The sequence below is a fragment of the Thunnus maccoyii genome, chromosome 22 (genome assembly GCF_910596095.1).
Source record: "Thunnus maccoyii chromosome 22, fThuMac1.1, whole genome shotgun sequence".
Taxonomy (NCBI): Eukaryota; Metazoa; Chordata; class Actinopteri; order Scombriformes; family Scombridae; genus Thunnus; species Thunnus maccoyii.
This window is the reverse complement of record NC_056554.1, coordinates 4112968-4136771: the sequence shown is the minus strand read 5'-3', so window position 1 is coordinate 4136771 and position 23804 is coordinate 4112968. Positions and strand designations below refer to the sequence as shown.

General features: G+C 37.2%; 1 protein-coding gene across 1 annotated transcript; it reads left to right on the top strand.

Moving 5' to 3' along the window:
• Positions 1 to 4925: 4925 nt before the first annotated feature.
• Positions 4926 to 6320, top strand: LOC121889874 (C-C motif chemokine 7-like; the record flags this gene model as incomplete). The annotated part of the gene is made up of 3 exons (XM_042402098.1): positions 4926 to 5043; positions 5511 to 5676; positions 6025 to 6320. Coding segments are annotated over 3 exons (378 nt in total), but the record flags the coding sequence as incomplete, so codon positions are not given.
• Between the last annotated feature and the right edge of the window lie 17484 nt (positions 6321 to 23804).

The window sequence follows — 23804 nt, the reverse complement described above, 5'->3', positions numbered from 1 at the left end:
GGATGTTCACTTTTTTTGGTAAGTACATTTTGCTATAATGGCTTTAAGCCTGTTTTTTGCTAGTGAAAATGAGCATTAGCGTTATCACAGTTAACCATAGACTATAAATGCACCGTGCTAACCAAGCTAGCAGCTAGCATTAGGGTCAGCTCCACCATCTCGTCCAAATATGGTCACTTCTGGCTCCAAAATCCCAAGATCGCGACAGCCAAAATGCAAACTTGAGGCTTCCAATTATATCCAGCAGCAGCACCAACTTGCAGTATCTACATGACACACCCACTTTACTACATGATACACCCACTTGGTTAGGTTTAAGCATGAGGAGGGGGAGGGGGATGGTTAGGGTTAGGGGTTGGGGTCAGGGGCGTGTGTCATTTAACATACTGTTAGGCTGTATTCAGACCAAATCAGGCGGTGTGGCCCACTGCCGCAGGGTCAAGCGGAGGTGTGTGGGGCTGTGGGCATGTTTATTTGTGCACTAGAACTTAACCACTGTGAAACAATCAGAAAATAACATTTTACTGATCTGATTCACTGGCTTTCTCACTACCAGCACTCCCTCTCTTCATTCTTTCTCCAGCCTGCTCTTGCTGCTCTTGCTCTCTCTCTCTTTCTCGTCTTTTTTAAAATGAGTCAGGAAGATGACCGCAAAGTCTAACTTTACTTACTTTACTTTTATCAAATGAGGAGAAATGTCCTCCCATCGTCCTAGAAACATCTTTTACTCCTTCATGGCAGAATTTACAGCTCTGATCAGTCTGATCTGTGTTTGGCCACCATAGCCTTCATCCGCAGTGATGTCGGGTGGCGTTTCTCCAAAAGTTGACTCTGGCTCAACTTTCCGGCCGCAGTGACAGCCTGAAGACAGCCTTAGCGTGACAAACATCAGTGGGGTGTGTCATATAGTAAAGTGGCTATGTCGTGTAGGGTTAGGGTGAGTCTGCAAGGCTGCAGCTAGACCTTTCTTGAGGCTTCAGAACGGGAGTCCACCATTGACTGTATAAATATGGAGGTCATGACAGCTCCCCAAAAGTGAAGCCAAAACATCTTGATCGCCCCATTGTGGCTGGCTGCAGTATAGGTCATAAGTCCCGCCCCCTCCATCTTAGCAAATGAGACATTAGCCAGACTAAAAAAATCAAGGTGCACATCAAAGACATTTTTCCCAAAGATGGTTTCTATCATTTTAGGTCATTCAAATCACACTGATATATGTCCAAGTGTCTGTGTGACTGTGTCTGTGTTCATTCTGTGTTATTCTTTCTAAACTTCACTCAGTATTTAATGTCAGGAATATTATTTATTTTACTGACATTATTTCTTTCTTTCCAGTGAGATATTATTGGTTAGATATAGTAACTTTGCTGATGGAAACATTACTGTTGCTGCTGTAGAAACAATATTTTGTCATGTTTAAAATGTGAATTTATTCTAGTCCTGTTATGAATGTATTCTTTTTATTATTTTTTTTATTTTAAAAAAGATAATTAAAAATTGTAGGCCAGTGGATAAGATATATATAAAATTTTAACCATACCCGTCACTATAGCTGGCTAGTGGCTATAGCCTGATTTGGGAGGATGAGAAAATTGAAATCCATTCACTATAAAGCCTGTTTTACCCATGTTTTGTGATTATTTTTTTTATGGCACAAAGTGTGTTTTTTAAACAAATATTGTAATGATAATAGTCCAACATTAAAATGGAAATGTGAAAATGCATTGTTTTTAGTCAAATAACATCAAATTTTCTTAGGGGAGGACCCCCAGACCCTCCAACCACAGTCGCTGTGGGTCTTTGACCTGGTTATTGTATTTGACCTTAGGTTTTTGTTCCAGTAGCGTTTGACACCGGCACCAAAGTACCACTTTCTGATTGGCTGCTGTCATGATCAATAATAAGACCGAATTAAAGTTTGAATGTCAAATTCCTAACTGTTGTATTTGTTTAACACTATAACAATATAATTTCTATTCACATGACTTTTTTGCTCACTAATGATAATGATGTTAACTGTCAAGTTAAACAAATCTGTTATTTCACATCCAATGACATGCTTTTTAATGATGTAACACCGAATAATAATCAACATTAATATTGAGGGGAGACAATTAGCCTACATTTTAATTGATGGGGGGCTGTAAGGGCCCTGGATAATGAATAGGGGGGCACTGGCCCAAAAATAAATGATATGTTTGTCATTTTCTGTGCCAGCTAAACTTCACTTGTTTTTTGCAGAATGTGGACAAAGCAACCTCTCACTGCATGAAAGCAGCAGCTCAACCAACATGATCAAATGTCAGCAACACTGTCAGTACAACAAGACAAAAATATAGCAAAAAGATCAAGACTCCTCACACCTGTCACAGATTGACCTCAGATCTCCTACACCACAACACAAACCAAAGAGAATGTGAGTTAAATATAGGTATTATACTTATATTCAAAGTAAAAACTATTTACAATATAATACAAGTTAAAATCTTGGTTTATTATCTTTCTTTGAACTTTGAATTTTTGAATTTAGCCCTGTTAAATTTGACCACAAGAGAGGACAGCAACCTTGAGAATTTATCAAGTAAACCCACATTTGAATGGTTGGGTGGTCGATAAACAATTACACAGCAAATTGGGTTGTCACACACCATTTTAAAAGAAAGAATTTAGAAAACTGTTAAAATAGCCAAAGCTGAATGGAAGACAAGTAAAATTACTCTTAAAAAACAGTTGCAATACCGCCACCACAGCCTGTTAACCTTGGGGCATTTAGAACATGATAGCTGGGGGGGGGGGGGGGGCAGGGCTCCACTAGGGGGCAGTGTGGACGAGTTCTTAGTGTCTGCTGCTTCAAATTCTACCCGAGAAGCATGAACAAAAACCTCATCAGCTTATATTATATGACTGATGACTGGTGCCTGAAGACTGGAGTCATGTAAGAAAAATTTACTTTTGTCCTAATCATTTAAATTACTTATGAACCAACATAAAAAATAAAATAAACTTATTAACTTAAAATGAAAAATAACTTTAATATGTTACGCAGAAAGATACATATCTTGTTTGATTTTACAATTTTAAAATACATTTATTTAAAGTCAGAATACAGAGATGGAATTATTATGTGGCAAATGTAATGATTTTTCCTTGTTTTGACTTTGATAATGCATAATTCAGGGAGCAAGACCCATAGTTAATAAAACAGAGTAAAACACACAGCAGCGCTGCCCCAACCTACAAACTGAAGCTACTTCCTACCAGAGTGAAACCAAACAACAAGCCAAACAAATTGACAAGAAAGTTGGCGGTGCTAAAGCCTGTCTAGCCCTAAAGCAGCCTGGGAGGGACATTACTGGCTACTCAATGTTTTTGCCTTTGCTGATAGTAAACTAATGTAAATATCCCAGTGGTTAAATCCTCATTCATGAGTCTGAGTGCTGGTTAGGGTCATGGCTGCCATATTCTGTCTACAGTAGGCCTTGTTTTTGCAAGTGGTGTTAAAGGGAACATTGAGCTGTAAAGTAAGTTGTATGTTCTGTACCTTTGTAAAGATAAATACAAAGACATTTACGTTTGCTACATATAAATTTCAGTACTTGCTCAGATGGAGTCTGGATAGTATAACATTTATGGTAATTACCTAATTCATAAAGCATTTCTTTTAGTGTTTTGATCAAATATGTTGGTCACATACTGCAATTGCTCTTGTAAGAAAAGCATGAAAAGTAGAGTGTGAAAATCAAACTGCTCTGTGGAAACACAGTGTGATGTCAGCAAGTGAAAAAATAACATGAGCAAATGATCTGTTGGTTCTGTGGTTACAAAGTTTATTTCAGGCTCCTCCAACACACGCAAACACACACGAGCAAACAACATCTATGAGATGTGGAGGATTTTTGTTTTGTGATTATATCCAGACTGATCATGTGTTCACTGATGATGTTAGCGAGTGAAAAAATTAACATGCGCAATTGTACTGTTGGTTCTGTGGTTTCATTGTTAATTTCAGGCCCCTCCACCGGACAGGAACACACACGAGTTTACAAAATCTATGAGGTTAGGTGGTTCATCTTTTAATATCCCACACAGAGTCTGTCAGCAGCTGTTTTTCAGTACAGTGTGGAGTTTAATCAGCAGATAGAAACATGCAGTGGACTGTCCATGTCAGTGTGCTTCTCCTGAACATTGTATGGATTCTCTTCCTTTTACAACCACATCCTTTTTCAGGTAAGAGAGGTTTAAAGAACTGAACATCCCTAGTTTTCATGACACTCTGTTGACTTTAAATCCAAAGTATGTTGCAAATGATATTAGTAAAACCTTTACAGTCCAGAAGTAAAGGTTCTTTTACTGGAGGCTTTTCCAGTAGAAGTAAAGGAACCTTCACTTCTACTATTGGCATGTAGTTGGAATGTAGTGTAAAGTGCTTTGAGTGATTGGAAGACTAGAAAGGCGCTATATAAATGCAGCCCATTTACCATTTAGCATATTTAAACATATGTGGGTAATCTTGAGATGATTTGTGTTGATTTGCAGTGTCCGTACAGAGAAGAAGCTCTGACAGCAACAAGGAGTTCTGTATTCAGCTTCCATCTGAAATGAACTGGACATCAACTCTACATTCAGTCAACATCACCGATAATAAAACCAACACGACTTTTCAAGGCGAGTCTTTAACTATTCCACAAATACGCCACCAATTCATTTATTTTCTTGTCTCAATTCTTCTTACCCTTATATCCTAATCATCTTATTTATATACAGGAAAATACAATTTTATACATTTAGCAATTATTATATATTCCATTTATCCTAAATGATATGTTTGTTATTATCTATGCCAGCTAAACTCCTCTTTTTTTCTGCAGAATATGGACAAAGCAACCTCTCACTACATGAAAGCAGCAACTCAACCAACATGATCAAATGTCAGCAACACTGTCAGAACAACAAGACAAAAATACAGCAAAAAGATCAAGACTCCTCACTGCTGTCAGAGATCAACGTCATATCTCCTACACCGCAACACAAACCAAAGAGAATGTGAGTTAAATTTAGCTATTATATTCAAAGTAAAAGCTGTTTATTATGTAATACAAGTTAAAACTTTATCTTCATCTTTTAAATCTTTATCTTTCTTTCTTTCATACCAGTATTAGTATTATAGTACCAGCACTGGTACCAGTTGCAATAATATTAGTATCAGTGGGAGCATTGTGATGCTTTTTTCATTTGACCTGTGCATCATGATTCTTCTGTTCTGTATTGGACTAGTTTAACATTTGCCAACAAAGAGGTGTGTATTGATATGGAAAGTTTCCTTTCTGCTTTCACTGCAGTTCTGTTTTTTTTTTTGTTTTTTTATTAAATCTTCTTCTAAGTTCTACACAGTGATACACTAATAAGGAAAAGATCACTTTATGATACAGCTCAGTGAACATGTCTGTATTTGACTTTATTTCCACAAAGTCTTTTGAGCTGGTCATGTGTTGATGTATCCACTGTTGGAGACAGGTTTGAGAAAACTGCAGCCAGTCCCCCTCATGAGCAGGGACGACCTCCTTCTGTTAAGGATCCTGATGACTGCTGCTTCAAATTCTACCCGAGAAGCATGAACAAAAACTTGATCCAGTCATATTATACGACTGATTACCACTGCCCGAGGACTGGAGTCATGTAAGAAATTTGTACTTTTGTCCTGATCATTTAAATTACTTCACTGAACATAATAATAACTTTAATATATTAGGCACAAATATACGTATCTTGTTTGATTTTACAATTAAATTTTGCAATACATTTATTTAAAGTCAGAATAACTTGTCAATACAATTTTTTTTAGTTGATCAATTATGATGAACTAAATATACAAATATATATTCTATTTTTTAAATGATCTTGTTCCTTTTTTTAGTTTGGTGACAATAAGAGCTCAACACATCTATTTGTTATCCTATTTTAATTACTTAAAAAACACTGTCATGTGTCATTGTGACATTTTCATTTTCACCTGTTTTCTTTCAGTTTGCTGACCAGAAAGTCTCGTCACATCTGTGTGGATCCCAATCTCCCCTGGGTTAAGAAAATCATGAAAAGTCTGGATGAAGCAAACTTGTAAACCAGCTCCCTGTCTGGAAAAAGCCTCGCCCCTCTGCAAAGTTACTTTTGTTGCTTTAATAAATCACATAATGTGAAATGACATGTCATTTACAATATAGTAATGATTTTGGTATTAATGTGCAAACCTCATTTTGAGCCTGAATTGGCTAATTTATCTTTTTTGTAATGTGTTTTAAATGCTTTGTATTGCTCACAATATCATATAAACCTCATATAAATACATTAAATCATTTGAAACATTCATTGTTGGTTTGTCTCCTCTGAACTTCCTCTAAGCTAAGAAAAAAATCTTGTGCAAGATTTAAACAAACAGATAAAATGTTTATTTGTGTGTTTTAGAGGTGCTAGTAGGCTGATTTTTGAATGAGGCTAGCTGTTTCCCCCTGTTTCCAGTCTTTGTGCTAAGCTAAGCTAACAGTCCCCAGATTATATTCAACATACAAACAAGAAAGTGGTATCAATCTTCTCGTCTGACTGATATAAGAAATCAAATAAGCTTTACACTGTTCCTTTAAACAAAAAGTATTATTAAACACTGATATTGCTCTTGTTAGAAAAGTATGAAAAGTAGAGTGTGAAAATCAAACTGCTCTGTGGAAACACAGTGTGATGTCAGCAAGTGAAAAAATGATCTGTTGGTTCTGTGGTTACAAGGTTTATTTCAGGCTCCTCCAACACACGCAAACACACACGAACAAACAACATCTATGAGATGTGGAGGATTTTTGTTTTGTGATTATGTCCAGACTGATCATGTGTTCATTGAATCATTGTGACTGTTGACTCTTCCAGATATTTTCTGTACTTTCATTTCTGTTACTTGTTTATTTATCAATTACAGAATTTTAGAATTTCTTTGACTAAATTTCCACAACAGTTTAAATTTGCAAAAACTACCTATAAAATGGTAGGTTTATCAAATCAGGTAATACATAAGACAGTGAGAGTATCAGAGAATCACCACGTCGTAAATCTTTATCACTCAATTTGAATCACTGATTCAATTCAAAATAAAATGATCAAATTATGCTGTCAGGCAGAAACTAATTCTCATCAAAACTGCAGTGTTTCTTTTAAATGTTATTTTAATTATTTTTAAAATTTTAAAATATGTAAATGTTTATTTCTGTAAATATAGACAAATCAGTCTATATCCTGACTTTGCACTATAGTGATTCCTACATTCCCACTAGACAAAATGAAGATTGTGATGTTACAGGTCTTCCAACTTTTATCCACTAGGTGGAGTGAGATGTTCATGATGTTTTGGTTCAGAGAAGAGAGCCACTGGTTACATGTTGAATGCTCAGTATAACACAAAGGTCTGCACACACAGGAACACGTTTTATACTTCCTTGATGTGTGCTGATTAGCCACATGTTTGACGAATACATATTAAAGCAAGTAAGTTGTATGTTCTGTAGGTTTTAAGGTTTAAAGGTTAATCAAATTACTCAGCATAATACACAGTGGCACAAACAAAAATGAACCTATTATAAAATACTTAAAGTCCCCATCTACCAGAAATGTGTTTTTCTTCTTGTTCCTTCAGTTGGATGTTTGAGCTTCACTGTGCAGAATGATATACAGACGGGTGACATATTAAAGGAAAAACTGGTACAGGTCTGAATGCTTGACCCCTACAGTGAGGGGATCTGGTGGCTCTGTTATGCTGTGGGGGGCATTTTGCTGGCATGGTTTGGGTCCACTTGTCCCCTTAGAGGGAAGGGTCTCTTCCAGGATGACAATGCCCCAATTCACAGGACACGAGGGGTCACTGAATGGTTTGATGAGTATGAAAATTATGTGAATCATATGCTATGGCCTTCACAGTCTCCAGATCTCAACCCCATTGAACACCTATTAGAGATTTTGGACCGACGTATCAGACAGCGCGAATATCTTTTTGAAGACTAGTGTTCATCCCTCCAGGAGTTCCAGAGACTTGTAGAATCAATGCCAAGGCTGAGGAATAGTACTGGTGTCTGTTGTCTAGGCTCTGATCTCGTCGCTCCCAACAAGGAAACATTGATCTCACACAGCAGAAAGTGGGGAGCAACGATACTAACTTACCCTCTAGTAGAAGATAGACTCAGAGCCTACAGGTGGATGCTGGGGTGGAAGTGGGGGTTTTGAAACACTGTTTGAGTGGCGGCGACGGCAGCTGCCATGGCAGCACAAGCCGGTATCATGCCAAAGTGTGTGGCAGCAGGCATGCAGCAAACTGTGAGTAGGGCAGCGTTGCCAGATGGGAAATGTTAAAGCATCGTACCAGAGGCTTAAAATGATTGTATTTTGAAGAGAATTATCATATAGTAGTGAGTCATAGCCAAGAGAACAAATAGGTGTAAATGTGTAATTTCAGAAAACACATATTTATTGAGACGAACGACTTTTTGACACCATCTACAAATCTAGCCACATTGTTTAAAAAATGAAAATAAAATATTGCTGATGATATATGTTACAGTGAGTGGAGCGGCTGCTGGAGTTGGGCTGCCTGAAGTAGCTTGCAGGTGTCACTTCATTCGTTTCTCTGATATGCAGTTTTTATCGAAGGAAGTGATTACATATGATTCTTCATTGGTAGTATTTCAAAAAAATCCCTTGCTTGCAAATTTTTACCACTGCCCACAATTTTACCACAGAAAGAGCACAGAGAATATTGCAATTTGTATTGCATTTTTGAGATAAGCTGCAAAATCAAGCATTTTTGGCTATAGTAAAAAAACTCCTGGAGGGACTCTTATATTTACTATATTACATTTTGTTGTGGTTTCAGACCTGTACCAGTTTTTCCTTTAATTTGTCACCTGTTTGTATATGCAGGCTATGGTTCAAGTGTATTTTGTAATGAGCACTGACTGCTGGTTAAGGACATTGGCTGTAGATCCACAAGGCTCTTCCAGGCTCTGTATTTAAATACGGTGAAGAGATAGTTGAATGTTTAAGCAAAGCTCTGAATTTACACTCCATTCCTACTGTGTGATCATGACGTTTGGAAAGAGAAAAAAATTCAGCTGTAGGAAACAGTGTGTTATATGTGCGTGTGAAAGTAAATCACACATTCTACACCAGATGTACTGTTGGTTTTGTGGTTAAATGGTAAATTACACAAGACTGCAACACACACAAACACACCTGCAAACACACACATGAAGCTAGTTTAACATCTTTGAGATTAGATATTAGGTCTTGCAGTATATTTCAGTGTGTCAGACAGACAGCAGCTGTATTCAGTGCTGATAGTGAAGTTTTATCATCACATGTGAACATGCAGCGGGCTGTTCATATCATTGTGCTTCTCCTGAACATAGTATGGATTGTCTTCTTTTTAACACCAGATCCTCTCTCAGGTAAGAGAAGCTTCAGAAACAGCCATATTATATACAACATATATAACATATTTTATAGTATATAATAAGTAGTTGTGAAAATGCATCCTTGTTCTGTCAATGTGGATTTTGTTGGTTTGTGAAAGCTGTGTGGATCAGTCCTGCAGCTTTATGAGAAATTTGACACAATGTTCAAATAAGATGTTCTAGGGAAAATAACTTCTCTGCATATTAGCCAACATACTGTCTCTCTCTCTCTCTCTCTCTATATATATATATATATATATCTATATATATATATATAGAGAGAGAGAGAGATCATTGGTGTAGTCCATGACATACAGTTTCTGGAGCTGATCTACCATTTATTTTGTGGTGAAATTGTAAATTACACAACCCTGCAACACACACAAATGGACAGATATCCCGGACAGGCAGTCTTTCAGCTGTTGTGATTTCAGTCATGACCAAGTTAAAGGATGGTTTCATGATTTTTCAAGTCTGTCCTAAAACAACAGTCAGGTCTTTCAATGTTGTCTTTTTAGCCCCAAATTTCCTCTTTTTGTTACAATCCTTCCACTGCAGCTCAACAGGGAAACACTTTCCGGATCAGTGTGATTTCCCTGATTAAGAGAAACTTAAGTAATTGACCATCTGTTCCTTTTGTACAAATCAAATCAAATCAAACTTAATTTAATTTAAACTAATTCAGGCTCAACTCACTGACTTAACATTCTTTTGTCAAACTAGTACCGCAAGAGTCAAGAGTGAACTTGTGCTCAACTGTTCCCTTTTACTCATTTAACATGCACATCAACAATGCAAACAAATTGTTTTTGTCATCATTATCAGCACTGTTGTTTTTACATTGCATTGTGTTGCCTTTAAACGTGTTCAAAATTATTATTAGAAGTGAAAGTGAATGCAGTGTATTTGTGTAATTGCAGTGTTTGTACAGAGAAGAAGCACTGATGAGGAGATGCTGTTTGGAGAGTTTTATATTCAGCTTCCACCCGTCAACATCAAATCTAATGAAAGCAACGACACCAACACAACATATGAAGGTTAGTCTTGTTTCTTCTGTAGGTGTGCTGTCAGTTTATGTATTTGATGGTTTCTTGCTACCTCATCCTAACTGTATGATACTTTACATTTTTTGGTATCTAATATATCAAACTGTGTGTATAGCTACTTTTTTTAAAATGCAAATTCTTCTTTATTCTTTGGTGTCTGTTGTAAACCAAATTTTTGTTGACATATACTTCATATTTCTATACATTGCTCTACTTGTTGGCATTGATGGTTATTATTTGTGTACATTTTCTGGCTTTTTGAGTGGCTTTATTAATTATGAATAAATACATTTACTAATTATTTATAATTAGCTTATAAGCCATTAGGTTGCCAGGTTGTGGAAAATCCTCCTCAAATATGATACTCAGCTAGCTCTTGATTCATCATGAAGACCCATCCAGTAGACTGTTTGACCACTTATCCTCTGGAATAGGGCTGCAGGAGATCTGGACCAAAAGCTTGTTAACATTTACAGCTGCAGACCTGATGGATTATTTTAAGAATCCTCTATTAATGATTTATTAACATTTAAAATCACAGGTGGCTGACTAACTTTTGCTGATGGCTTATTAGAAATTGAGGAATCAAAATAGCCTGCTAACATTTATAGCTGCAGACTTGGTTTATTTGAAAGTGATAAACTTGTGACGCTTAATTAAGTTGTATGTATACACCACCCGATTCTGATACCGACATCTTCAGAAATGCTATTTCATCTACCCTAGAAATGACTTGAAAAATGGGGAAATGGTGTAAGGTGCTGCTTGGTGGTTTCAACATCAATCATAGCAAAGCAAATAATGCTGTAACATTAGATTAATTAATGAGGGTGTGTGGAATGATGTTTATAAATTGCAAGATAGTGAATCAGCCTATCACACAACTGCTTTAAAATCAGTATTTGACAAATGTGTGTCGATGTAAATTGCAATGTTGTTAAATATAGAAGTTGCGCTCTCTTTAAAATAACATTTTATAACACTCCCTTATCCTTTTTTTTGTTTTGATTGTAAATTCCCTTTTAAAATTTCATTTACCTTCTCTTGTTATTTTTATTTGTTCTGTCTTGTTGTCTTATATTTATGATTACATTCGATTGAATCATTTTTTTTGTGTTGGGAACGACTTTGTATAAGGCTTGCTTCCTCCCCTGCTCATATGCTCTAATGTTATAATTGTGCAGATAAAGTCTGAAGTCATGTGTTTTCTACAGCGAGCAAGGAGAGCAGTCTCACACTGCATGACAACCGCTCTGTCAACAAAAGTCAACAAGACTGTCAGTGCAACAAGACGAATATACAACAAAAAGATTTGTACTCTTCAAGGTTGTCACACATAGACCTCAGACCTCCTGCTCCAGGATGTGAACCTATGATAATGTAAGTGATGTATGTAACAGCAGTAGCGGTAGCATCGGCAGCTGCTGTGGCTAATAGTAAGAGCTCTAGAAATGGTAGCAGGAGTATTAAATGTGGTAGAATCTTGTTAATATCACCAAATGCAGTGACAGATTACTTTTAAAACTCATATATCTGTTTTATCTGAAATATTTTGTTGTCATGTTTTGTCTGTACTGTATTGGACTAGCATGGCGTTTCCCAACATGGAAGTGTGTATTGATGTGGAAATCTACTTTTCTGTCATTGCTCCACTTGTTCCGTAAGTTTTGCATCTTTGGATGTTTGGACATTAAAAAAAGTCCTGTACAATATGTATATGATGGTATATTCCAAAGAATAGCATATTCCAAAATGTTCAACCAATCTGTCTTATATATATGTTTAGAGACGGAAATAAGACATTAGCCTCCAGTCCTCTTTCTGTTCTGGGACAGACAACTCCTGCTAGTCCCTCTGTGCTGGAGCTGACTTCTTCAGAGGTCACTACAACTTCTGGATTGATTTCTGCCAGTAGCTCTGAAGCTGCTACTGTTACAGTGACCCATCATTCAAAAACTTCCATACAAGAAAAAGCTGATCAGGACCCAAAAAGAGCAGTACATGGTGAGTTGGCGTGCTCCTTGATTTTCCTTTCTCAATCTGGAAGATTGAAACCAACAATGAATTGATCCGGTAACAAGTATTGTCTGCATATCAAAAGCATGATATATGTTATTCCTGTGTCATAGAGCTCCATTGTTGTCCAACAACTATTAAAAGTCCCTCTGTGCTGGAGCTGACTTCTTCAGAGGTCACTACAACTTCTGGACTGATTTCTGCCAGTAGCTCTGAAGCTGCTCCTGTTACAGTGACCCATCATTCAAAAGCTCCTGTACAAAAAAAAGTCCATCAGTATCCAAGAGGAGCAGCATAAGGTGAGTTGGCGTGTTCCTTGATTTTCTGTTGCAGTAAGTTACATGTAAAACACACTAGTTTATTTTTTAGTCAATTCCAAATACACTGTCCTGCTAAATAACATGAAATAACACAAATGCCCTAAATGTGTATAAATCCTTGGCTACAAATAGTTAATATGTACTATTTACTCCTGTTTGAGAAGTTTGTGACCTGTTTTTAAAGATTTACATCTTTAGAAGGAACCAATTGGTGTGTGGCTGAGTGCCACTTACAGAGTAGGTATAGGGAAGCTGGGAACTATTGCAAGACAGACTAATGCATTGCTGGTCCTGGTCTATTTGTGGTAAATATTGGGAAATTCTCTAAGTGTATGATAACATCAACCTTATTCTTAAAGGAGTAATCCCACACTAGATTTTGGAAGGAGGAAAAACATCACTGCATTTGCTTCTGTGTGTTAGAAGGTATAAGTCTCTTTAACCTCTGACCACCAACATCACAGCTGGATGTGGTCTTGGTGTGATCTGTTGTAATTGTGTCCACATCATGGCTGCACATGTAAAAAGCATATTTCCTCCGTTAGCTGGCCATACAAGGATTATTAGACTTTAAAGCTGCTCTAATCAATATCATTGTATCAACAATAGATCAAATGACTATGTGTACAGACTGTGAAAGTGGTTGCTTGTAGTGAGCATCCCACAAACTTATTACCTGACTCTGCAGCCGTCAAGTGTCACCTTAAAATGTGATAATATGTCAATGTTGTTTTTACAGCTTGCTTCTGCTGCCCCCAGGTGGCTAAAAAACAATTAGTGCAAGAATTAAAGTAATAATTCTTAAGATATTTGTCATATCAAACCCTATTTTTATGCTATTTTGGTCAACAATAACCAGCGATAGTCCTTCATTCTATTTTCACCTCTCTATAAAGGGAAGACATATTTTGAATAGCATTTATAAGCAGTAAAAACATTTTTTTAACACATTGTAACGTAATCGTAAGCATATAAAATGACTTTTTTGTTGTTTATTGATGTATTTTTGTAATTATAACTCTTCTAATGAAGCATGCCTAAAAGGACAGTTGTGGATGGATAGGCAATAAATGAATGACACAGTATAATAGCTTTTGCCAAGTTTTCATTTGCGATGCAAATTTCAAACATTTTCCTTAATCAATTATTGGGCATGTTAACAATTGATATGTGGTTCTGCCACATCATGTATAGCCAAGTACAGCAGGTAGTAGCAGCAGGGGGAACAATTAGCGATATTACATGATTAACATGGCAAGTTTATTCAAATGATATCATAAACAGTGTTTATTGGCCCAGACTTGATAATCAAACTGATTATTGAGTTGTGTCTATTGTCACATGGTGAGCCGTGGTGGAAATTCAACCATTGCCAACTGTGTGTGTGTGTTATCTTTATATCTTTTTAAAGATAACACTTTATATTGGAAACAATATCTGTCTGAAAGTACCGCAAGCCTAAAAGAATAAAAGTTAGTATTAATAAATAATTATGTTTATTTTATTCACCATCTTTAATCGTCATTGTCATCAATCATTCTCTATTCCAGGAGGGAACAACAAAACTTTTTTTCAATGAAAGTAACTGTAAATGACATGAAAGTGATCAAAACCTCTCTCTCTCTCTCTCTCTCTCTCTCTCTCTCTCTCTCTCTCTCTCTCTCTCTCTCTCTCTCTCTCCTAACACTGGCTATGTTTAACAGGATGCTGCATGCGTTTTTATTCAAAACCGATACCTTTTTCAAGAATTAAGGGATACAGATCACAACAACCCACATCTCTATGCAACGTTAATGCCATTATGTAAGTAAATAACTTTTTCTTCTAATGGAAACTGTATTTTAAAACTCAACAGTTTTGACTTCACAATATTACTAATAAAAGTGTTACTCTCAATTTTCTCTCTACAGATTATTCACAGTAGGAAACAGGCAGGTCTGTGTTGATCCAAATGCTCCGTGGGTTCAGAATACTGTCCAAATGTTTACATTTAGACTGAAAAAACAAACAAACAACTAAGAATTTGATGCATTCATTTCCTACCTGCCCTAACCCTATACATACACACAAGCCAACATAAAGTGTCTTAGTAAGGTGTTGGGCCATCACATGCCGCCAGAACAGCTTCAATGCGTCTTGGCATTGATTCTACAGTCTCTGAACTCTTCTGGGGGGATGAACATCATTCTTCAAAAAGATATTCTCTCAGCTGGTGTTTTGTTGATTGTGTTGGTCCAAAATCTCCCATAGGTGTTCAATTGGGTTGAGATCTTGTGACTGCAAAGGCCCTAACATATCATTCTACTTCCCAGATCTTTACACTGGCTTCCTGTCTGTCAAAGAATTGATTTCAACATACAGCTGTTGGTTTATAAAGCACTGAATGGTTTAGGGCCAAAATACATTTCTGACCTTCTGCTACACTGTGAACCATCCAGACCTCTAAGTTGGTCTGGGTCATGTCTGCTTTCTGTTCCCAGAGTCAAAACTAAACATGAAGGAGCAGTGTTCAGTTTTTATGCTCAACATATCTGGAACAAACTCCCAGAGAACTGCAGGTCTGCTTGCAACTCTCAGTTCTTTTAAATCAAGGCTGAAGACTTTTCTGTTTGCCTTTTATTAAATCAAATTTGAGGCTTTTTGATTAATATCTTACATTACATTGTAACTTACTCTCCTGTTTTATCTGTCTTATTCTATTTTAGCTAATTTTTATTTTCTATTTAGCTTTTTTAAAAATTGTATGTAAAAGTCTTTTCTATATTGTCTTATTTCTTTTACATTTTGCCTTGATGCCTTTTATGTTTTATGTAAAGCATTTTGGATTGCCTTGTTGTTGAAATGTGTTATATGAATAAACTTGCATTGCCTTTTGTAAGTGAGAAAAAAAAAGACTCAAATTGGATGGTTTGGATTTGCAATAGGAAACAATTGATTGTTGACTATTGTCAATTCTATCCAAGATGATGAATTTTATTACAATTATCCTGTAACCTACCTGTCACGTATATTTGAAATTATTCCCCTTAATTACTCTGCTGCTGATACTTATTAGCAATTAAAAATGTTTTATCTGCTTTGTGTCTTTGAATTCTTTGCTTATTCTTTTAAATATTATTGTTTGCATTATTATTATTTTGTAAATCTGTTTTGAGTTTTACTGTAAAATATTCTGCCCTAAACACCTGTCAGCCTATAGTGCTATAATTCACACAGCGGAGAAGAAGAGATGCTGCTGGGCTGTGAGTGTAAGGACAGTGTCAGAGGCTAATGACAGTAAAATGTTTGATAAAACACTGTATACCCTCCTTGCTTACCACCAGATATGAGAAATGATACAATCAGCAATAAAAGCACAGAAAGATTAAAAAAAAAAAAAAGAACAGATAAAAAAGAGTACAGGTACTTAAAAAAGTGATGTCTATACAGGAAAGTGAGCAGATGTAGATATATATAGATATATAGATATGTGAGAGAGCACAGAAAAGGGTCATCATTGCTGCCGGAGGAGGAGAGGAAGACTGAGCGGAACGCAGAGCCACAGAGTCGTCGGGCAGTCCCAGGGGCCGAGAAAACGAGTCATACCCACCCAGGCGAACTATACTCAGTCTGGACAGCTGGGCGAGCTGTCCAGACAAAGTGTAAGTATAGCCTAGTGAAACAGGGTGGGCAAGGACCGGAGAAAGTACAGGCGTTGGCTCCCCTCTGGCGGATTTCCTCTTTTTACTTCCAGGGCAGCAACAGCGGAAGGGACGAGCTGGCTACGGAGCTGAGAGCGGACTGGAGAGGGCGGCTGGTCGGCGGAGCGGCTGGACAGTTGGACGCATTTTATTTATTTTTATTGGACTTTTATCTTTTTATTTTTTTTTATCATTTTATATTAGGCCTTGGTTTCAGAGTATTAGTTTTAATTATTTTGCATTGTGCCTTTTTTTTTTAATTGAGTAATTTATGAATAAATTATTCAAATTGAGTCTGACTGTCTCTTGGGTAATTCCTACTGCTCACCCCTGTTAACACGAACATTTAGAGACCTAGGCTCTCTCCTAGGTGGCGTTGTCATTCACCAGTTTAACAAAACCCCTTCCCCGGCTATATATCTATCTATATATATATATATATATATATATATATATATATATATATATATAAATAAATATGAAATTCACATACATCTGAACACAACACATTAATGCACATATCTACAGTGGGGCCCAAAAGTCTGAGACCACTAAGATACTTCTATTTTACTTTTGTTTAGACTTTAATACTATTTTTTCAAATGATAACATCAGCTTAACAATTTGAGTGAAAAGTTAAATCTTCTTTGTTGAAATCGTTGAAATGGGGTTGAGGTCAGGTGACTGTGGAGGAAAGTCCATGACAGTCAGGACTCCTTGGTCTTCTTTGGTCTTCAAGTAGTTCTTGCAAAGCTTCCTTCTCCACAAAGATGCAAACCAGAGGGTACAGCATGTCTCTGAAGAATGGAGTAGTACTTCTCCTTTGTCAGGGTGGAGTCAATTCGGTGCAAGTGTCCAACTCCGGAGCAGGCAAAACACCCACAGATTTGAATACTCCCACCACCATGTTTCACTGATGGTTTGATACAGTGCGGTATCATTCTCTCTCCTGTTCCTCTCCTTACATACACTCTTCTGTTACTGCCATCAATTTCAAACTTGGACTCATCAGTAAATAGGACTTTTTTCCAGTCATTTACTGTGAAATGCTGGTATTTCTTAGCCCACTCCAAGCGTTTGGCCTTGTTTCCCCCCTGAAAAGTGGTTTAGAAACTGCTACACATCCTCTGAGTCCCTCTTTTGACAGAACTTTTGGACTGGAGTCTTGTGTTCTTTATTTAGAAAATTCTGTATCTGTGATGAAATTACTTTTCTATCTCTCAGAGAACTAAGCTTAAAGTATTAAACTTCTGATGGTGTGCTCACTTTTGTTCTGACTGATCGTGTTTTGGATATAACTGATCCAGTTTCAGCAAAGTGTTTTAGAGTTCCATGCTCTGCCCCCTTAGAAACATTTAGTCTAGCCATGATTTGACACTGAGAAAGCCCCTCTTTGCTTAGAATAACAATTTGACTTCCTGATGCCATGTTTCCCACTATCACAACACTACTTAATAAACAATGAACTGTATAGAAAAAACGTATGACCTGTTGACATATTTTAGCATGTAAGGTAGCTCAAACATTTCCTTTTAAGTGTTATAATATACAAGAACAAGCACAGTAAAATATCTGAGGTTTCACTGACCTGAGAGATACAGGACACCCAGCAAGATCCTTTCCATCATGATGCTACTGTGTGAACTGTAAAAAGGAAACTCTACCTATAAAATTAAAAATCCAGGGAAATTCCCAGCCTGCTTTCCTTCTCTGCTCCTGAGACATCTGATTGGTCGGTTTTGGTATTGGTTGGTATCTTTATGCAAAAAACGTTGTTAATGACAATGTTTCTTTGCAAAACATCATCCAGGTTTCAGGCTGTGTCTCACAAAACAAAGGTAGAGTCTGTAACAAGTTGGATTAATAAGTCTCACCAACACTGTTTAAATGTCACTGAATGTAATCTGGGTTTTGCAGAAATTTTATATGCAATTTTATATGCCAATAAATCAATTTGCTTTTAAAAACAAAAAGCCCTGAGTGGTGAAAAGGATGCTTCTTTAAATACATTTATACATATTGTTTCTAAACAGAGAAGTGTCATTTTAGACCTGGAGTGGTTCTGAATGTGTCATTTTACAAACAAAGTGAAATTCAAATTTATAGTATTGTTCTATTGTGACAACAGATTCATGTTTTCATCAGAAACAGACAAGATATCACATGATTTACATGTGTTTCCTGTGTATTTTCTTAGTATACAGAAATATATAAAGTACCACAAAGCTTATAATGTGATACAGGTTCAGATCAATGCTGAACACTAAAAAGACTGAACACTAAAAACATTCACAGATCTAAAAGTGTAGGTTCACATCAGAAAGTATGAATGCATGCATCAAATACATGACTCACACACTCTTATCTATGTGCACCACATATAAAATATAGTCTACAAAGCTGACATGTTAACACTAGGGGTTCGGATCGTATCACGGATTTGAGTCACAGATCAGATCATTATTAGGATCAGCAAAAAAAAAGAAAAAAGAAAAAAGGGGGAGACAAATAAAACGTTGTTTTGAACACACGTCTTGTCCTGCAGCTTGTTGAACGAGCCACCAAACAAACATTCACTGCTAACGTCAGTTAACAGCTAGATGCTAATCAGCTGCTCAGCTGCAGCACATTAAACAGCAGGTAAACATAACTCAAATATCACTTCGGACCTGTTAGATGCTGGTTTTAATGTCGCTCTTCAAAATCCCTGTTAGCGACACGCTGTCTGTCCATGACTTGTACTTACAGCAGTTTGTTTACTTTGTCTTAAATGAGACATTACATTTTGCAATTAATCCACAATTCATATGCCTGCTGAACCGTGGGGGGCGATCCGTACGGATCACGGATCAACTACAATCTGTTACACCACTAGTTAACACTTGTTATTCTAGTTACTTTAAGCTTATTACTCAATATACGACTCAGCATAAAAACAAACTAAAGAAACTGTTAGAAGCAGGCAGCCAGACCTCCTGCACACTCATTCACTAATCACACATCATCAACAGGTGACTGAACAACCACTCAATTAAAAACTGATCAATTCCAAATGAATGAGTGAGACCAGACATCTCACTGTAACTTCAACAAGCAAACTACCTACAGCACATTATATGATCTCTGCTGCATTCTTGTTAAGGAGATAAATTCACACAACAGCCACAGAGACATTTTACCATCAGAGATGAAATTAGTGACCAAAGAGACAGAGAGAGAAGCTGTATCTGACTCACGTCATCTGATGTGTTCTTCTTTCTATCATGGAGATAAAGTATTAATCGTATGTGTATAATAATTAATACGAAAAATAGAAATGTACAGTGGGGGAAATAAGTATTCAACACGTCAACATTTTTTTCAGGAAACATATTTCCAGTGCAGATATTCATATGAAATTAAGATCAGACATTGATATTAACTCAATAAGGCAAAACAGCTAAAGAAATCATAACATTCCAATCAATAAAAAAGTCATGTGCATTAAATTTGAATGACCTAAAGTCTTGAACACGCTGTATGAACAAACACTGAACCACTAATTAGTCCTCTTACCTGTGCTATTTAGAATCAGCTGGTTAGTGCATGTGGCTATTAGCACTTCCACTCTTTTAAAAAGGGTTAGACATCTGTGACCACATTATTTGTCACCAAGCTGTCATGAAGAAGCATCTCATGATGATTAGAGGCAAAGAGCTCTCCCAAAACCTTTGCAACAAGACTGTTGAGCAACATAGGAAGGGTACAGGTTACCGACTGATTCCTCAACTCTTAAATGTTCCCATAAGCACCACTGGGGCCATTATCTGCAAGTGGAAGCAGCATCACTCCACCATCAACTGGCTGGGGCATCAAGGGGCTGTGGTTTCCCCTTCCTTAGCTGCCTCCAGGCCCTGGGGAGGAAGCTGACTGTCAGAGGACGCACCCCGTCCCTCCCTCACCCATCATGAGGAGTGTATGTGTCTGACACAGAAGTAGCCCCAACTTGACCCCACCATGCCCGTCAGAAACAAAGCTTTCACATTTATTTCTTTTTCACAAATGAGCACACGATTCTTAACCTTTGACTGTCTAAACTAGATATAAATGAAATGATATGAAACATTCTGTTATTAACGTCCATTATCAAAGTCAAACTCTATGTAGAAATATAGGACTGGCAGTAGCAGCACTGCAGCAGCAACACTGTCTGTGTGGACACTGCAGGTGTGTGAGACGCAGCAGTTCAGTGATGCACACACACTGTTCAGGTAAAGGTAGACTGTGTGCTCCAGGAGTTAGAGGCACCACAGTGAGGAGGGGGTTGCTTCTGTCTCCCGAACTCAGGTGAGATGAATAAAGGGAAAAACAATGTCTGTTGCTCGTTCTTCTCTGGCCTCTCATCTTACATCTTTCTATGACATAACGTCACACAGGCAGCCTGCTTGGCAGCAGGTGTTCTCTCCTCTACTCATCTGCACTGTGCCTGAGTTTCTTCTCCAGAAATGTTGCATAAGGTGAGTAATTTCTCCCCCCATCTCTGTTATCAACCTTACACTCTAACTGTGCCAGACGCACAGGAGCACATAGCCGGGCTTGCACACGGTAAATGGATGATGATTCTTCCCAGGTTCATGGTCCCGGAAGGTTTCATCACCGAAGGATGGCATCCACTCTCCAAGAAACCAGATTAAGGTGAGTTGTTTATTATTACATCATTATCATTTGTGTCAAACAAAAGGCCACTAAACACAGCTCCCATCTAAATGTTACAAGGCTGCATATCAATACAAAACTCCAGGTTCTTAGTTTAACCAAACTACATCCAAATAAGTCACTTTAATGAACTCAATACATGTTTTATTTCTCTCTCTGTTATCTGTCTTCCTCAAATTCTCTCAAGCATCTCATGTAGAAATGCAATAGGACTCAGTAAATCATTACCAACAAGGAGAGAAATACAGGAGAGGTTCAATGACTCCTCTAAAATGAAGATATTTCAGATGTTTTCTCAAGCAAACCATTTTAATGATCCTATGGTAGTAAGATTATTTCTAAAGGGTAACATGCAATCAGCTGTAGTTCAGTAAAACTACAACAACAAATCACATCCTCCCCTCTTGTTTTACATGTCTGTCTCTCACTTTGTTCCCACATTTACTAGACTCTCACTTTGAAGCCAACAATACACACATGCAAACACAAGAGTGCAGTGTTGCATTTTAATTCTCACACACAGATACGTGGAGAACTCAGCATGTATGCAATATGAAACACAGTATGTGCTCATGCAGTCATTGATAATTCACTATAATCCCACTATGTATCTGTATATTCTTTAGTTGTGTGTAATTATTTAGACCTGACATATTTACAGAGGTTTGGTGTGACGTTCACAACCATGTTTGTAGGAGCACATAGTTTGTCCAATGGTGTGTAAAATAACAGAGGTGCTCAGTCACATGACATGTTCCTGTCATCATCTGACAACAAACTATGTACATTTACTCAAATACTGTACTTCAGTACAATTTTGAGGTACTTGTACTTTACTTGAATGTTTCCATTTTTAGCCACTTATATTCCACAATATTTGAGGAAATATTATACATTTATTTAACACCTATAGTCACTAGTTACTGTACAGAATATTTTATTTAACATAAAAACACTCGTGATATAAAATACAACACATTAAAGATTAAACCAGTGTTTCATTTGTCTTTTAACCTCTTTCCTCTCCCATCAATCATCTCACGACCCCTCAGATTTATCTTGGTACCCTTTGGAGGGGCCCAACCCCTAGGTTGGGAACCACTGGACTTAACTACCTACAGTTAAGTTTCCTGTATATAAAATAGTTCAAACTAGCTCCACCTTAACCAGCTACAACAATAAAATGTTGCTCACACACTGATGCATCAGTATTAATAATCTAATAATGTCATATTAACGTCACTGCACAACCACTATTTTCACTTGTTATACTTCTACTACGTTTTACTCATCATACTTATGTTATATTGTAATATTGCTGCTTTGAAGTAAAGGATGTAAAAACTTCTTCCTCCACTGGCTGTCATGGAGGGAATGTGAAGTGGATACATTTTGCTGTGTCAGCCTATATTATCAGCCTATATCATATTATCTATATAAGATACTCACACTTTTTGATACATGTGTCAGTTGTGTCTTTTCTTAGTACTCTTGCCTTTTGCTAAAGTGTTTTTGTTTGAGTGCAGCAACAGAAGTCTACAGATTTCAAAAGTTTGGATGGAAGGCTTTTGCAGACTACCAGTGCTCCCATTATCACCTAGATTACTTTATTATTCTGCAATAAATCACTGCCATAACTGTGTGTCTGTTGCTTTTATCAGGTTGGTTCACACACTGTAAACTTGAAGCCAAAGACTCATCTCATATGTTTTATTTGGAAGAAAAGTGACTTTGATTGAAACACTTCACACAGTAATATTGATGAGGAAGGATAAAACTCTTCTATACAGGATGTAGTCAAGGTTACGGTTAAGCTGATGATAGTGTATTGTTAGCAGATAGAGAATCAACATTCAACATGGATTACAGATAAGTAAAGCTGGGTTTTCATTTCAGAGCTCAGTCTTCTTTCTTTTTTTCTTCTTCTCTTCTTTTCCCTCCTTGTGGAAGACTTTCCCATCAGGCTGTTCTCTCCACTTCAGGGTGACTCCACTCACTCCTTGCTCCCTCAGTCTGTCCTGGAACTGGGAAACACAAATGGAAGCCATTTTGAAACATTCATCCTCCCTATTGTGTTGTTGTTGTGTCTAAAAAACCCCACTGGTTTTTAGATATTATCAAACTTCATAGTGGCAAAACACATCAAGCAGAATAAGCATGTAAACAAGTATTCTAGACCTGTTTGAGACACACCAGCCCCCAACCCAGTCTGGATTTTGGAGACTTGCCTTTTTCAGGATGTCTGCTTTCACAGCACGGTCATTGAGATCCACAGAGGAGTCCTGCACCTTCATCCTCAGCTTAACTACCTGCCTCTTTACTGGTACTGAGACACAGAATGAGAGGAGAAATGAATCATTCATTTGCTGTCCTATTAGTTCTGTGATATTTACATTTTTTCATGTACATTCAAACATGATTTATGCTAAAGTTATGCAGCATTCTCTGGCTTCCACTGAAGGACAGTAAACCACTCACCAGGGATGCTGTAGCAGACAAATGGAAATCTCTCTCCACAGGACTTAAACATCCATTGGTTTGATTCCTGCACACCACACATCATTT